Consider the following 16,175-nt stretch of genomic DNA (forward strand, 5'->3'; position numbering starts at 1 on the left):
GCTATCTAAAATGAAAAATTCCTCACTACAGAGCACACCTGCTAGTGTCATGACAATTATCTGTGAGGGCCAAGGCAGCGTAGATGTCTTTCAAAATGAACATATTATTCAGGGAAACTCATTCTCGTGTGAAACACGCAAGCTCTGAGCTCAGGAGAATTTTATCTGTAAAAACAGAAAACTAAAATGAATGGGCATTTGCTGGTGTTTGGAAAGACCTGAAAACATATGGGAAAATAATTGTTCATTAGAGATTCTAGGAAAGATTCCAGCAGGTGGAGAAAGAAAAAAAAAAAAAAAAACAAACTACAGGAGGCTTTTATTACACAAATATGTAGGTGTACATTTTCTTCTTATATCAACTTTGTGTTTTCATGCTTGTTTCAAAGCAAATCTTGTACAGCCAAATTACAGAAAGGAAGATTTTTTTCAGATGCGTCTGTAGAACAGGTGATCTGAAAATCCAAACCTCCATCTGCAGACTACAGAAATCTTTGCAATACTGTTCCTAATTGTGCTATACCTTTTGAAAGCAAAAGACATGTCTGCATAAAGTATCTTTGATCCTGGTGCACCTTGTTGCCTTAATTCACTCACAATCCATTATGCACAAGCTCTGAAAAAAACTGTAACAAAATGCTGACGTCTTTCTGTGTAATGGATGAGTGATTTCCTGCATCAACTCTAGTTACTCTAATCATTTTACAATACAGTATCACTCCTGTTTGACTGGATATGAGACTAACCACAAAGCATTCTGTACTCAGAAGATTTATCTAAATGAATGCCTTAAGTATTTCCAGTATCTCAGCAGTTCTAACTGAACATTGAATTCGAGATAAAGAACTTTCTGTAACTGAATTAAAGACATCAAATAACAGAAATATGTTTGTTGTTTTAACAAACAGCTGCTATTTATCCCCTTTGATTAATAATTCATTTAGTATTCCTTAAGTCAATGATGTGAAAGTATTTTTCTTCAGCTACCATTATAAAGAAAGGCTACAGTACTGACACCTCTAAACAGTGTTAAGAAATGAGACAACTCCCAGGAGAAGTAACTGCAGGTTAATCCAGGCTGTGGGGCTGTGCATTTATGACTGGCTATGCTTTCTGTGAAATGAAACAGTAAGTTTCAGTCCTGCTTCCCAGGTGCCCACATTCCTAAAATTTGTCTTAACCTTGCACTAGTTAAGCTCTCTTCTTGACAGTTCAAGCTCACATCGTATCACAAGAAAATAGAGAGAATAATGCTTAAAATTCTCATTTTCTGTTCCTTTCACCATGTTGATGAAAAAGATTCTAAGCAAAATTAATTGTGATCCTAAGCACAATTAATCACTGACAAACTAGGTCCATCTCACTAGCATTACATTCACTGCAGATTCTTACAAATAGCTGAAGCAGGATAAGAAAAGCTGAGAAGCAAGCAGACACACATATGCTTGATTAAGGGTCATAATTTGTTGTTACTCTTCTATTCCTCTGGCTTTTTTGTTGAATTAGTTTTACAGAACCTTTTGCAGAATTAATGCATTGCAGATACTTACGTTTGATGCTGGTCAGCCTACTTCTGGGTGCTGAACAGTCTACAGCTGCTGAAAACAAGGAAAAATAGATGTGAGCAGTTGAGTGTTTACTTAATATTTGTCATGGCTAGAAAAAAATGCATTAATAAAACAACAAAACACACACTAATTAATTAGAACACAGACTTTTTCTCCCCACTACTTTAAAATGTTAGTTGCTGTGTATTTAAAGTTACTGTGTATTTAAATTGAAATTGATACAGTCAGATAATTTTAGAGATAACAATGTTGAACAAAATACATATTTGAAGGAAGAATCATCATTTAAATGAAGGTTCTTTACAAAATGTTTCTGTACATTTTGTGCTGACTGCATTTAACTGCAAACATACTGAGTATGTTACATGGTAGAGAAATGACAGTACTTTTGTTCTGAGCATGGACTTTGGCAGAATCGAAAGCCTCAATGTACTTCTCTTTAAAGCAAATTTAAGAAAGGGAGGGATGATGAGGAAAACCAATATAACCACCTCCAAAACACTATTTCTGAAAATAACTAGAAAGAGAGCATATAATGCTTTGGGAGGCATTTAAAAATCATTTATCTCATAATCCAGACCCTGCAACCTTCTAAGCATTTAATTTAGATACTCAGGACACCCTGCCAAGCCTTAGCATTTATACCTCTAGGACTGAAATCCCCAAGAGAAGTTTATGCAATGAAAAGTGAAAATAGGCTGTGTACTGTAAACAATATTAACAGCTATCTACAGACTTTTGTTAGGCCTGTGCATGATATTAACTTGAACAGTAATTCTTACTTCTTATATGACCTTAAAAAAATACCAACTTCAGCTATAACTGTTTACAGCTGTAGCACTGACAATGGGGTATTGTCATTTTAGAAGGGAATAACCACACATTTCTATATCTGAAAAAAAAAAATTGATTGGGATCTCATCCTAATTAAGAAACATACAAACATATGCTAGTTCAACAGGGTCCTAAGTTCCAGTTTTCACATTTGCCTTTTGACAAATATACGCACCTTCTAACATTAAAATATATGCAAAAATTCATATGCATTTTTAGCGCTCAATAACATAGATTAGTAACGTGATTTTCTCATTTGCAAACATGAAGCAATTTTCTAAGTCCTTAAAACTCATTAATGCCACTGAGTTTAATATGAACAAAATATAAACAACATTTCTGAAAATTAAAATAATGGCACAGTGGTCTGGGTTTAACTGAAAATGTTCTGGAATCATTCCTTAAATAAATTCTGTATATTTGCTCCATGTTTTTTATCTCACCATATTATTTCACAGCAGCTCTACAGCAGAATGAAAACAATACAGCACAAAGTACCCTAAAATTAAAGTCATAATTTTGGTAGCACTTGAAGCAAAACGTTTTCATACAAAACTTTCAAACCCAATAATACAAAAGTCTTAAGTAACAGCTGTATCTCCTTGCTGACATTGGTCCAAGCATGAAACAGGAAGGAAATTAGGCTTCTAACAATCCAATTCACTCCCTCTTGGTATGTGCCTATTCTGAAAAAAAAAAAATAAAATAGCTAAACCTAGTACAAAGTTCATTCCTATATGAACATTTTTACCTTTGGCTGAAAGGATTCTGTTATAATGAAACATCATGTGATCTCTGATCAGGTACTGGTTAGTAAGACTTCGTGTGGAATCAATACAGAAAGCTGTAAGATCAAAACATATTTGAACATTATAAAGGCACAATATTAAAATTTTAAATAGCTATTAACTGCAATTCAAATCTAAAATTCACTATTTCCAAATAATAGCTGTACAGATGTCAGTCACTAATAGAAAAATGAAAGCCAAAAGAACCTGAAAATGGTTTTGCTCTTAACATTTATCCTGCCAGCAGTGAATATAACAAGTACTAAAATAACACTCTGCTTTCATGAGACCCAGTTCCAACATCATGCCTCTGAAACATTTTCATGTGTGCAAAAATGCACGATTTCAAACCTGTGGCACCAGTTTAAATCTAGCTTTGTTTCTGGGACACATAGCTTCTGCCTTGTGCAATCTCACTATCTAACTCCAAGGAAACCACAAACTTAGAATTAACGTGCTTCTTTGCTCAATGGAAATGATTTTTCTTTTTATTTCAGCTACTATCACATGGTATCATTTTATCTACTTGTTATTTATTTATTTATTTTTAATCCCCACTGAACCATTACATTAGCTCAAAAAATAGTTATGGACGTAGCTGAAGTTGGACTATGAAAATGTCAGCATGGAAACTTCTTGTTTCTCCATTCTATATTCTTCTGAAAGAAGTGTCGGAGGTGGCACTAAGGCACAGAGCCATATACTTGCCTATTTCAACTACTGACTGTAGAGGAATAGCTTTAACTTCAAGGGTTTCTTAAAGCAGAAACTCATATATTCCAGTTAATATAGATAAAACATCTCTTTCCACATATATATAGATACCTTGCTAACAGCTGTTAGCTAGCATAACAGACAAAGCAAAACTCACTCCCCAAAACTATTTTCAGTAATGCATACTAAATGAAAGTACTATTAAACTTCACCAATATAGAACAATGCAAAGATTTTTATTATATAAATATTTTAATAATGAAAACAATTAATTCACATAGAAGGAACCATGCCAACTTTCTAGTGAAAGCAAGTGCGTTACTCACCATTACTCTTAGTGCTTAACTGTCCTTTAAATGGACTTGCTGGACCACATCTGGGAATGACCACAGCTGGGTATTCATCCACTTTAACGAAATGTCAAACAGAACAGAGAAAATACATATTTTGAAAGACAAGATAAAGCAAATAATAATAATAATATATAAATATATGTTTCTTCAAAGAACTCTTCAATGATTGTAGTGTACATTTTTCATAGAGGAGAAGTGCTATTTAATGTTATACTACTACTAAAACATAACAGTTTAGTTAAGCAACTAAATCTAAATGTAACAGATGATGGTAGTACTTTTATTGGTTCAGGGGCTTAAACAGCAGAAGAGATCACTAGATTAATCTGAACTTTACGATGCTCATTAAACTGCACAGAGACATGGTCAAATTATTGTACCTATGCTAAACTCCAATTTATTTTAAAGGTTTACTGATGGAATTTTATCATGACATCAAATGACTAATGTGAAAAATATTCTGTGTGTAGGGAATGATTGTGGTTAGAACCATACTAAGGAGTTTAATAGATTGAAAGAAATAAATTATGCTTGTTTGAGAAATCATCCTACCAGTGAGAACACACAATCTTAAAAAACTATTGTTAATTTAAGAATAATTTCACTTGCCATTTGATCTTCTGTAAGTTTGCAGAGTTGTAACTCTGCAGACTAGTGCAGAAGCTGACTAAACCCAAACATTCCGTTGTTCTGAGAAATGAAAGATGTGAGCTAAAAGTCCTATCTCCTTCCTGGAAAAAAAGCATGGTACTGTTAGGCTCACAACTACTGTCTGTGATGTGACCTTTGATTTACCAATCCACAGCCAATTTTATTAAGAATCTACAGCATTACTGGAACAAATTTTAACAGGGGGTATATTATTATTTCAAATACTAGCGCACACAAAGCATTCCTTTAAGGTGTTCAAAGCCATGCTCAAAATATCAAGCAAAACAAGATTTCTTTAAGAGAATAAATATACCACACATGCATAAAACCAACTGTAGAACTGTACAAGCAATTCCAATGAATACATTACTATGATGATGATCTTTCCCTTCCCTTCCTACTTCTCCTCTGTTGATTTGGTAGGCCACAGCCGCCACGTCCGCACATGCTGGGAAGGGGAGGCACCACGGCGCTCCGCTCGCTGGCCACCTTCAGCCTCCCACTGCTGGAGGCAAAGCCCCGAGTGCCCTTCCTCACATGAAGCAGCAGCTTGCACCCACCCAAAAAGTGTGGGGGATCTCTTCACTGCGGCCTCCAGCTGGCTCAGCAAAGGCACACTCTTACAAACTGACCAGTGCAACTAACACCAAAGGACAGAGCCATGCTTACACCACATGCGCCTGAAAAAACCCTTAATTCCACTTCTCCAGGTGTTTTACTTTTTGCATGTCCAACATCCGTCTCCCCTCCAAATTTCCTACCATTATATAATAACTATTGTGGTACTGTTACACCTGCAGATGTGACTACTACGTTCTGCAGCTCTATACCTTAAGGGCAACAGCATGTTGCACGTGATGGTTAACATGGTGCCAGACTGTTAGCAGAGATTGTGTCAAAATAAATGGTTTCTTTAACAGTGACTTATTTACATAACGTTTACTTACAGTATGTTTATATAATAATGTTTTATTTATTTATATAATTCCCTCAAAGGCCTAGGACTAGGATTTGTTTGGAAAGCAACAAAAAGTACCTTGAGAAAATAAACAAAGTGAAAATGCTTAGCGTATGTGGAAATTTGCAGAGTATTTTACTGGGACTGTGTTGTGAAATAACGCTAAGTCTGGATCGATACGCTCGATCCCCACTCTTACGAGGCACAACAAATATCAAGGCATTTTTGAATTAGCCTGAGGACTTTGCACTTAGAAAAAACTGCCTTTATACAGCAGGGGCTTCTAAGGCTTTGCATGGTAGGGGCCGTGTCTGCAAGAATTATTCCCCCATCTCTCATAGCTGGGAGGGTGCCAGACCAGCAATAGTGAGGGGATCAGAAAGGAAAAGCACTACCATAGGTTTTTTCAGCCCTACCCTGCAACTGTTTTTTCTTTATGACCTTTTCTTTAAAGCCAAAGGACAACATTCCTGCTCTTCTCTGTCCCTTACAATGGCTCTTTTTAAATGCCCCTTGTGGCACAATTCCTTCTCATCCCCATTTGTAATTTGAACATGCATAAGGACAACCAATACTATTTTTTAAAAAAAGTAATAAAATCCCAAACATACATCAAGAATTTATTAGATTTAGAATGATTGCCTCTGTAATGATTGCAAACCTTTGTCACTAATGGCTTGCTTCCTTGTTTTAGTATTGTATTTCTCTACCATAATACTACTGAAATGGTACATAGTGCAGCTGGAAAACCATCCTGAAAATCATGATGTCTGAAGTTACAACACCCTCATTTCTAAAGAACGTAAGTCTTTGGGATGACTAATGTTAACTAAACTGTTAAAATATAACATTTTAATATATAAAAATTTATCCTAATGATAAAAAAATAAATAAATGTGTAAACCAGAAATAAGCCAATACTCTACATTATAGTGGACATCAAAGAATATGAAGGTTTTCATTCACAGATGCTCAAAGTAACCTAAATTTTCCATATTTCAGAGCTCATATTTCAGAATCATAATTCTAGAAGGAGACCTAATACTATTGGATAAACAGTTATAAAAGCAACTCCAACTAATTTTTATGTGAAATAAACATGGAGGGGTAAGCAGGGGCATCTGAAAAAAGTGCAGAGACATTCTTATAACTACAGTTGATTGTCTCCAGGTAAGCTAAATGCCTTGGCCCTCAGCTGAAGATCATCGGAGGGGCTCAGAAAGCTGTTGCCTGTATTGTCTTCAGCTGGAGGTCTCTCTCTTCAGCACTACAAGAAAAATCAGGCGATTCTGAAACGTTCACTTGCTTTGCATCACCAGCAGATGGCACACGGATAAACCGTATTGAAAGAACTATTGCATCTGCTCTTTTTGCCCTTTGCAATTAATCTGTATCAGACTTGGGGGGAAAGCATATAAAACAAAAATTCTCTCCTCCCCCACCATTCTCCATCATTACTTCATAGGCAAGAAAAGCTCTTGGAAAGGGTCAGAAGGGAGAAATATTCTACAGATTCCTCCACGTTTTTTGATTATGGATGCTTGGGAAGAGCAGAGATCACTCCCAAATCCCCAGTTTGCAGAAGCCCCAAAGCCAGAAGAAACAAGCCACCACTGCTAAAGAGGTCCTTTTAAAGGTATCTCTGAAACCCACTAAGAACTAGCTGGGCACTGACCCATTTATTGCAGGTCCTGGAGTAAAAGTGTCCCTGAAACGCACAGCTCACGGCCCTGCTAGCACCTGGACACGCTGACAGCCATTAGCACCAGTAACAACGGATGTTTTCTTCCAGTTTAGAACCCTGCCTTACTGGGCAACAGCTGACGCTGAACAACTTTTGAAAATATCCAGCTGGATTCTGGGTCCTCTCGCAAACCTGGCAAACCGTATATTTTATTAAAGCTTCAAATAGAACAGACAAATCTTGCATTTTAAAACATTTCCATAAACAGCAGAATTTGTGAAAAAGGCTTCCTGTAGTCCCTGCATGGTATCCTGTGGGCCTTGTTCCACACTCTGTCCCTTGTGCCGCTGAGATATTTCTGTAACCTTTGCATCAGTGTGGGCTTTGGAGGCTCCCTTCTCTGTGAACCACCTGTTTCCACAAAACTGGTACTCAACTTATCACAAAGGCCACAAAGATAACAATTTCGCTGAAATAATGCTTAGTGCTATTGGAAAAAGGAGTGAAGATTACTACGTAAGCCTTTGTTTTCTTAGGGCCGAGGCTGTTTCATGTAGATATTTCATCAAATTTATCATTTCTACATTATATCCCACTGACATGATACACCCTAAGTCTGCAGTCTGAAACTCAAAACACCTTTTTATATATTCTCATTGAAAATGTAAGTTGCTAATGGCAGAGGAGAAACTGGAGGACTTGGTACATGGGGGAGACCTGCTTTATTTTACTGTTTGTTTGAAACAGTACAAGTGAGATAGAAGGCGTCAGCATTCAAATGTTTCACTGATATATTTTCAGGCTGCCTGCTGACTTGAGCAGGTATTTGTTTAGATTCAATTTGTGTTTTCAATGTTATTTGCACAATTGCAACAACTAAACCTAAACCGAAGGCTTAAAGAAGAGAATTTTGAAGGAGAAGGTGGGATTTTCAGCAAATTGCATAGTTACCAAATATAAACCTGATAAAAAAACAGCAAAACATTATAATGAGGACCTGGACCGAGAACAGAGTGAAAGCAGTATGCATTTTGTCTACTTCACCTCCTTTTCTTCCAAACCTATTTGTGCATGTGAGATTTTTTTCAGTGAAAACTCTTCTACTGCTTTTGAGGGAATTTATTTCTAAAATAATAACTTCTGTGGGAAGTGTCTGCAGCAGGCTTAGCAGAACTGAACCCAGTACTTGCAGTAAGTACTACAGCAGCTTTTGCAATAATAGTTTCCTGACTGAAATGCACATTTTCTACTTCTTAAAATAATAATAATAATAAAATTTCCAGTCACAAAGTGGGAATCTACATAAATAGATTTCCAGAACTGGAATGGAAACTCTTTAAGATCATTTCCAGTTCAAGAAATTATTTTCTGAGATTTATTCCTGAGAAACTGAGAAGTATAATGGACTTGTGCCTTCAATATACCACGCATCTAAACATACATTTCCTCATAGGTTTAACTGAGGAAATATAACACCAGAGTTCTTATGCTGCGTGTTTGCCTAAGTACTGAGAGAAAAAAAAATAGTAAAAAATTGTTGTTTTTTGTTTGGTTCCTTAGTATTATTAGGACCTTATTATAAAGTCCTAATTAATTCCTTGTTAGTGCTTCTATTTGCTTTTCTTGTAGGCTTTCCCTGCAAGTGTGGTACTATACAATGAAGGGAAAAAAACAAACCAAAACAAAACAACAAAACACAGTTTTGTGAATATTTTTTTTCCAGCTGGTATCTAAGATAAGTAATAATTACATTATTCTAAAGAGACTGATGATATATATTGTCCAAATTATATTTTCATTTAATATGCATTCTATCTTTATTTATAATTTTACAGTCCTAAAAAGGATGGAAAGTGGTGGTTTCTGTTACTTTGTTGCCTAATTGTTAGTAGATAGGCAGAATTCATGGAAGTTATGTTTCTACAAAGCCATTTCAGATTTGGAACATTAATTTGTACTGGAGAGAAGCCCAGGCTTTCATTATAACGCTCTCATAGGAAGGAGTTTAAACACGACTATTAGACTTGCTATATTTATACTTCAGATACCGCAAATCAAAAACACTGGAAAACTTCAATCAGGCTACCCTTGTAACCAAGCCTTGTTATTTCAAAGATAAAGCATAAAAAATACAGGTACTTAAGGTGAGATACCGGGTTCAAGGACCTAAACGCAGCACTACAAGCCACAAAACCTCCACTCAGCTGCGTGGATTCGTGTGAGCACTGCATTTTCCTAAGAGCTCCTTATAGCTCTCAGCTGAGGCTCAAACAGCCCCTAGCCCTTGGTGGATTTAGAAGTCCGGTCTCCCCTGCTGTCCCAGAGGAACTTGCCAAGCACTAGGCCATGGCCACCAACCCTTTCATGAGATGGATTTTTCCAGGGCCCCAGCATCCCGGCATTCCCAGCTGAGAGTGGCCTCTCAGCTGGAGCTGCAGGAGTGCCTCTGTGGTATTAAAATCGGTAGATTAAAATTGCAGCGTTTTTATGACATGCAGGGATTTATCTCCCACAGGCCAGTGAAGACATTCAACCCAAACAGACAAATGCTCTGCAAGTACTCCAGCTGCTACACTGATTTCCAAAGGGTTTGTGCTGCCTCTTCCATCACCAGCTCCTTTTCTCTTCCTTCCCAACCCTTGATGCTCTCAATCAAGAGCAGGGAGACATCTCTGTCCAAGGGGGTAATTCGGGAGCTCCAATCAGAGGGGTTTGTGTTGGGAATTTAACAGAAGTCAAGGATGCTCTATTGCCCTTTCTCTGACTAGTCTGGAGATCTTTTCAGTGTGATTCCTGCTACAAATTCACTTCTGACTCTGTAGACACTTACAGTACACTGCAGCAATAACACTGTACACACGCAGAGGAGTGAACAGAAGTGTGAACTCCTAAATAAGTTAGGAGTAATGATAAAACCTCCTTCAACCGTCTAATCTAACGCTTCTGAAAAGGTCACATTTAAAGGAATGACATTAGGACTTGAAAAATAGGTTCCTCTCTTTTTGGTACTATGAGGATTTCTAAATCAAAGTATCAATTTTCTCTTTTTGCTAAGGAAATTGTTGTGCATGCAAATAAACCACAAATATACAGAGCAAACACTGCTGTATATATGTTAAGAGATTAACCTTGTTAGGAAAATCCACACTGGATTTAAATTTATTTAAATAAGAAAGTTCTATTTTTCTTTAATATTAGAATAATGATATGCTATTAGAATTATATTATTTAGAAAAAAAAAATAAAAAGGCCTGATTTCCTATCAGTGTGGCTTATATCTTCCCCTGTAAACCCCGTTCAATTTCCTTTATTTATTTTCCTTACCTGCAGTCATTTCCCCGTCACCCTATCATCCTCTACATACTTAGCTGTGGCTGTTGAAGTGCTGTCCATGTTATAATTTGTCAGCTAGTTTATCTCTGTTTATGTCTGATTACATATGTTACAGTTGGTCGCCTAGTTTAACTTACCGAGTTGCTTATCCTTGGCTGACTAGTTGCTCATCTGGGAATTGCCACAGAACAGAATGCCTTTCTCTAAAAATATATGTTAATGTGTTGTTGTTTTTTTTTTTTGCTCTCTTTTTCCTCCCCCCGCCCTCCCCGCTCCACCACTGCGGTTCATACCACTGTGTCTCCTACTCCTTACTCACAGCCGGGTGAAACTGGCTAACAGATTCAGGACTGGAAAGAGGAAAAGGCTGGCAGACAGCAGGGACCCACCCACAGACTCCTTTTTCAGGAAAACAGCTAAAAACATGGCAAGCCTCTGCTGCTTTTCTGCAGTATCTATGCAGTCACGAGAGGTAACTTCACACACAGCTTGAGATTGAGCAGGTTACTGAATATACCGATAGGGTTCCATTTTATTGGAAAAAAAATTACACGGGGCAGAACTGAGAACTTCATAATGACATTTGTATTTTTGTGTGCATGTTCATGAAAGCTAAACAGAAGCCTCTTAAACCCATTTCTGGTTTCAGTAACAGAAAAACTCCCATCAATTTTGAGAGTACAAAGTCTTAGACGTGAAGCTGCCTTCAACAGAACTTTAAGATTTATTAAGATTTGAGGGAATACCAACCAGAGGAGAAAATATAGTCATTATCTTCTAAATTTTCGGAACCAAAACGTGATGAATGAAGTCCCAAGAAGCTACAACAGCCAGATTTTGAAATTTTGAAAGTCCCAAATGTTCCATTTGAATTTTGCATGGGATCGTTTGCATGAGAGGCAAAATATTATGAAAGTAATACAATGAATCATTCCCTGACATGCGCACTACACATAATCTTCTAAGCCATTAATTAGATAGTAAGTGTATAAATAGTGCCTATGCTGGATTACACAAAAGCTCTTCCTTAAATCTGCTCTTAATATGCAAGAGTTAGGTCTCTCAGTCCTTTATGACTAATAATGTTTTCATTTATGCAGAATACAACTACTATTCAACCAAAGTTATATTTAAGTTTCAAGAACTCTGACTAGTTTAAGAAATCTAGTGAAATAGCAGTGTACAGTAGACTTAAAATAGGCCAATCGAGCATTAGTTATTTGATGAAGTAATTCTTGAAAAATGTTACAATTTCCCTAACTATAGGCTTCATTTGACCAATAAATGAAGTTTTGGATGAAAGTTACTCCTCTATTTTTACTCCCAAAGCACAAACAAATGGCTGCGTCTGTCAGCAGCACATTTTGTGATAAAAACTGCAGGCAAAAGCAAATTCCATTAAATTAATCCCACCAGAATTTGCTTGGGTCTGACTTGAAAAGTTACTAATGAGAAAAATTCACTGGATAGTTGCACTTGTGCAAGATGTCACGGAGTAATCCAGGAGCATACACTACTGTGTATTGTACAGATGTCCCTGTGGTCATGGCACCATGACTCAGGTGAGCAGAGCACCAGCTCACGGGCACAGCTTTGCCCAGAACTCTCAGGCATGAGCAAGGAGAGCTGCACAAAACTCAGGCCTGCTTAATGAACTTGCACTGGCTTCTACTGCTTCAAGAAACTCAACATTATATAGTCCCACGAACCTGCATTTTGAAGGTGTTTCAAGACTTAGTGCCAAACCAACCAGCAGACATCATCTATATATACACACAAAGAAAGACGCACACACACTATACTATTTAGTTTGTATTGTACAGATTGAAAAGATCTCTTCTGTTACTTTAATTTGTGCCTACATAGAATCCTCCCCATGTTTCCATCAGCATTACATTTTCCACCTTCTCATATTTCTAACTGAAAGGACACAGCCAGCCCCATGCAGAATGCAGATCAGGGAAACCTTGATCCACTGCTGCAGAGGATGTTGCAGAGCACAGTCTGGACCAAACAGCACGTAGGTTTAATGATTTGAATCCTGTTTATTTCAGCACATATTTCTTTTGAAGCATGCAAGAAATCTGCAATGAAATGGGACTGATCAGGTACTTAAATTCTAGTGCAATTTAAATTATTTGCTGAATGAAGGTGGGATTAGTCAATATGGGACTAAAACTCACTTGGTAGACTGTTTGACCAAGAGTCAAATTAAGGATACATTTAAGTGATTTGCTGAGCAGAGATTTTAGTTTGGAAAAAAGTTAAGGACAGTGATTAACATTACCCAGTTTCCGTTAAAATATATGGTTATGGTTCAAATTTAATTTCCAAATGTTCTTCCTTCTTTGAATAAATATTATTTTTCTACTTTGCTAGTCAAAGGCAACTTCAGCTTCTGAATAATCAAAATAGCATTACCAAACTAATGCTTGACTAAGAATTTGTTTGCTGGAATAGCAAAGAAAGGAATACAGAGGGGAAAACAAAATGAAAGAAAACAAACCAAAAACAGCAAAAACAAAATGAAAGAAAACAAACCAAAAACAGAAGGCACAGGTGTGTTATGAGCATTCAGATTAGCACAAGGATTTTCTGAAATGCAGGAAAAATCTAAATCAAATGGTGGTGTCTGTAAATATATGAAGCATTTTTACAGTGTTTTGGAATCTTTGAAGCCAGCACAAACTGCCTAAACATACCAGTAGCCCCCATACAGCAATGATGATGACTTTCCCAGCGCCATAACGTAAAAGTGACAGAAATGTGCATAACTGATTAACAATAAGCAATGATTTCATTGCTGTTCAGATATGTGCCAATCACTGGTTGTGGGAGTTAAACAGCCTGATGCAGAAGACTGGATTAGAAAAACAATGCTTGTTTAGAATTAGAGTATTCAGATTATTTGAGGTCATACTACAAATCTGTGACTACATTTACGAACTCCTAAAATTACTACAGTAAATAACTTGGAGGTTTATACCGAGAGTAAGGGAAACAGGGTTAATTCTTCAATATTTTTATGGAGAAAAATCTTAAACTTATTTGAACTTTTACCAGATCTACATGCAAATCTTAAGTAGTACAGTTAATAATGATTTTTTATTTTTGTTGATAAACTTATAATATTTTTGTTTTTCTCTAGCAGCCTCACTAGATAATCCCCAATATAAAACAAGTACAAAACTTTGGTTCTTCCTTTACAAAGACAAACCCAGGCGTGAGCAAGAAACTCTGCAAGAAGTACAACAGTACAAGAAATAAGATATCCCACCTATTCTGTACTAATTCTGGACAGACATTGCATGGACACAACTATCTCACATGTTATTCACAAATATGATGCATGCCACCTCTTTCATAAACTGTGTAAGCAATTCAATGGCTTTCCTGCCAATTTTGCACAGGCCCACATATTTCTAGGTTAACACATTAAGGAATTAACACCTCTGCCTGTGCTTATCCCTGCTGTCTGTATGGATGTGTGGCTGTGAAACTAGACATCAAGCTGTCCACTTGCCAAATACTTTGTGCAACTTTCTATGCACACAAGCAATAGATTCCCATTTAAACCAATAAACGTTACTTCCTATTTTGAACTAATCTAAATTATTTCTTGTTTGCTTGCTGCAACCTGAATAAAATTTAGATCTTTTATCCTATTTAATGTGATTTTATGGTTTATAGACAATCAGCATCCTTTCTGATTGTCCATAAAAATGTTTTGAGAAACAAGAATATGAAGGACTATGAATCCAAGTCAAAGAAAGGATAGATTTGTAATAAATTGCTTTCACACTGTGTAAAAAAACATCTACTGTGGGGACTGAAATAGCACTTTATATATATGTATATATATGGACGTACAAGATCCTAGTTTTCACCCAGGAGTTCCTAGTTCTATGTAGTATTAGACCTCGTGTTAAAAGTCTGTTATCAGACATCTTTTGGAGCAACATCTGTCACTAACTCAAGACCTGATCTGCCACCACAAAGACGCAATCTGAAAGCAGCGTTATCTCTCTAGATCTGGCCTTATGCAGCAGCTGTGTATACTTTTGACATTACTGCACAGCGCTGAGTAATTCCGCCCATAGTTTTATACCGTTCGTGCCATCGAGCTCCCATCTAAAAATATTTCAGGTATTTTCCAAGAGCTTGTACAGATATATTCTCACGTTTATGTCCGTTGTATCGTGTATGGTGAATGCCCCTATGACTATTCCCAGGAAGAGCCAAGCCGCTCAGTCTGGGGAAGGAATTACTTTCTACCAGCTTCCAAGCCTTTATCTCTCCGCTACGTTTGTTCCAACACCCCACCAGGCCACAACCCTCGGACCCACACCCGAAAGCCACCTCAGGGGTACCGCGCACACAGAACCCACAGAAAACCAGCGTTTGGGCTTCAGACCCGCACCAACTCAGAGGAGGGACACGGTGGCCCCCCAGGGTGCCGAAATACAGCGCCCTTCACGGAGCCCCCCTGAAGCCGCCCACGGCTTCAATATGCCCGCGGCAGCCACCGGAGCGGAGCCCTCCGGCGGCAGGGCAAACCCCGACTCCCCGCAGCCCCGGGGCAGGCCGCGGCCCCCCGGATCGGGCAGGCCCCGCCCGCCGCCCGTTCCCTCGCCCCCCGCCCCGCCGCCGAGCCCCGCACCTCGGCTCCGCCTGCTGCCGCCGCCGCTCTCCATCCCGACGCCCATGGCCGCGGCCGGGCCCAGCCCCCGGCCCGATGGCGGCGGCCGCGGCTCTGCCCCCGCGGCGGGCGGGCGGGCGGGGCGGGGGTTGCCATGGCCACGGCAGGGGCGCGGCGCCCAGCCCGCGGCCTCCGGGGGCCGCGCAGCACCGGCATTGCGTGGGGCGGGCCCCGGGGCGGGGGGCGCTCACCCGGCGTGGGCTGCGGCCCGGTCCGGCCCCGCCGTGTGGGTGTACGGCAGTGCACTAGCTCTGGATAAAGGGGAGTGCCCGAGCGCCAGAAGCCTCTTGGAGCAATACGCTGCTGTCTAGCGGAAGTTTTGCCACCTCAGTGAAAGGTGTGCGGGTTGTTTTGTGTGCAGCTTGACTGGAAGTCAAAGAATATTCTCTGTCATCGAGCGACTTAAGCCAAGCTACTCAAAATCACTCATATTTTAGAGGACAGAATGGCAAATACAGAGCCTACAGCATTTCTAGTGTGGTGCACGGAATTTCAAAATAAACAGCAACTTTCAGAAAGTAGCATTCGATCCTACCGCTGATGAAAGTATCAATGCTGCTGTGTTTGTTTTAATTTTTGACGAAGTGATAAGT

At 38.6% G+C, this 16,175-nt stretch overlaps 1 protein-coding gene across 5 annotated transcripts in view; it reads right to left on the reverse strand.

Annotated features, from left to right (window-relative positions):
- SPATA7 (spermatogenesis associated 7) overlaps window positions 1–15,707 on the reverse strand; it is a 45,984-nt gene extending 30,277 nt beyond the window's left edge. For 3 of the 5 annotated variants that reach the window (XM_082762724.1, XM_082762723.1, XM_082762721.1), the window contains exons 1-4: window positions 15,544–15,707; window positions 4,231–4,311; window positions 3,154–3,246; window positions 1,551–1,598 (exon numbers count right to left, since the gene is read on the reverse strand). In XM_082762724.1, coding sequence (XP_082618850.1) covers window positions 1,551–1,598; window positions 3,154–3,246; window positions 4,231–4,311; window positions 15,544–15,589 — 268 coding nt within the window. In that variant the 5' untranslated portion in view covers window positions 15,590–15,707. The remainder of the gene's footprint in view (window positions 1–1,550; window positions 1,599–3,153; window positions 3,247–4,230; window positions 4,312–15,543) is intronic. The other 2 variants (XM_082762725.1, XM_082762722.1) reach the window with 1 other exon arrangement.
- Window positions 15,708–16,175: the final 468 nt, after the last annotated feature.

This window comes from Aythya marila (genome assembly GCF_965140915.1).
Source record: "Aythya marila genome assembly, chromosome: 5".
Lineage (NCBI taxonomy): Eukaryota > Metazoa > Chordata > Aves > Anseriformes > Anatidae > Aythya > Aythya marila.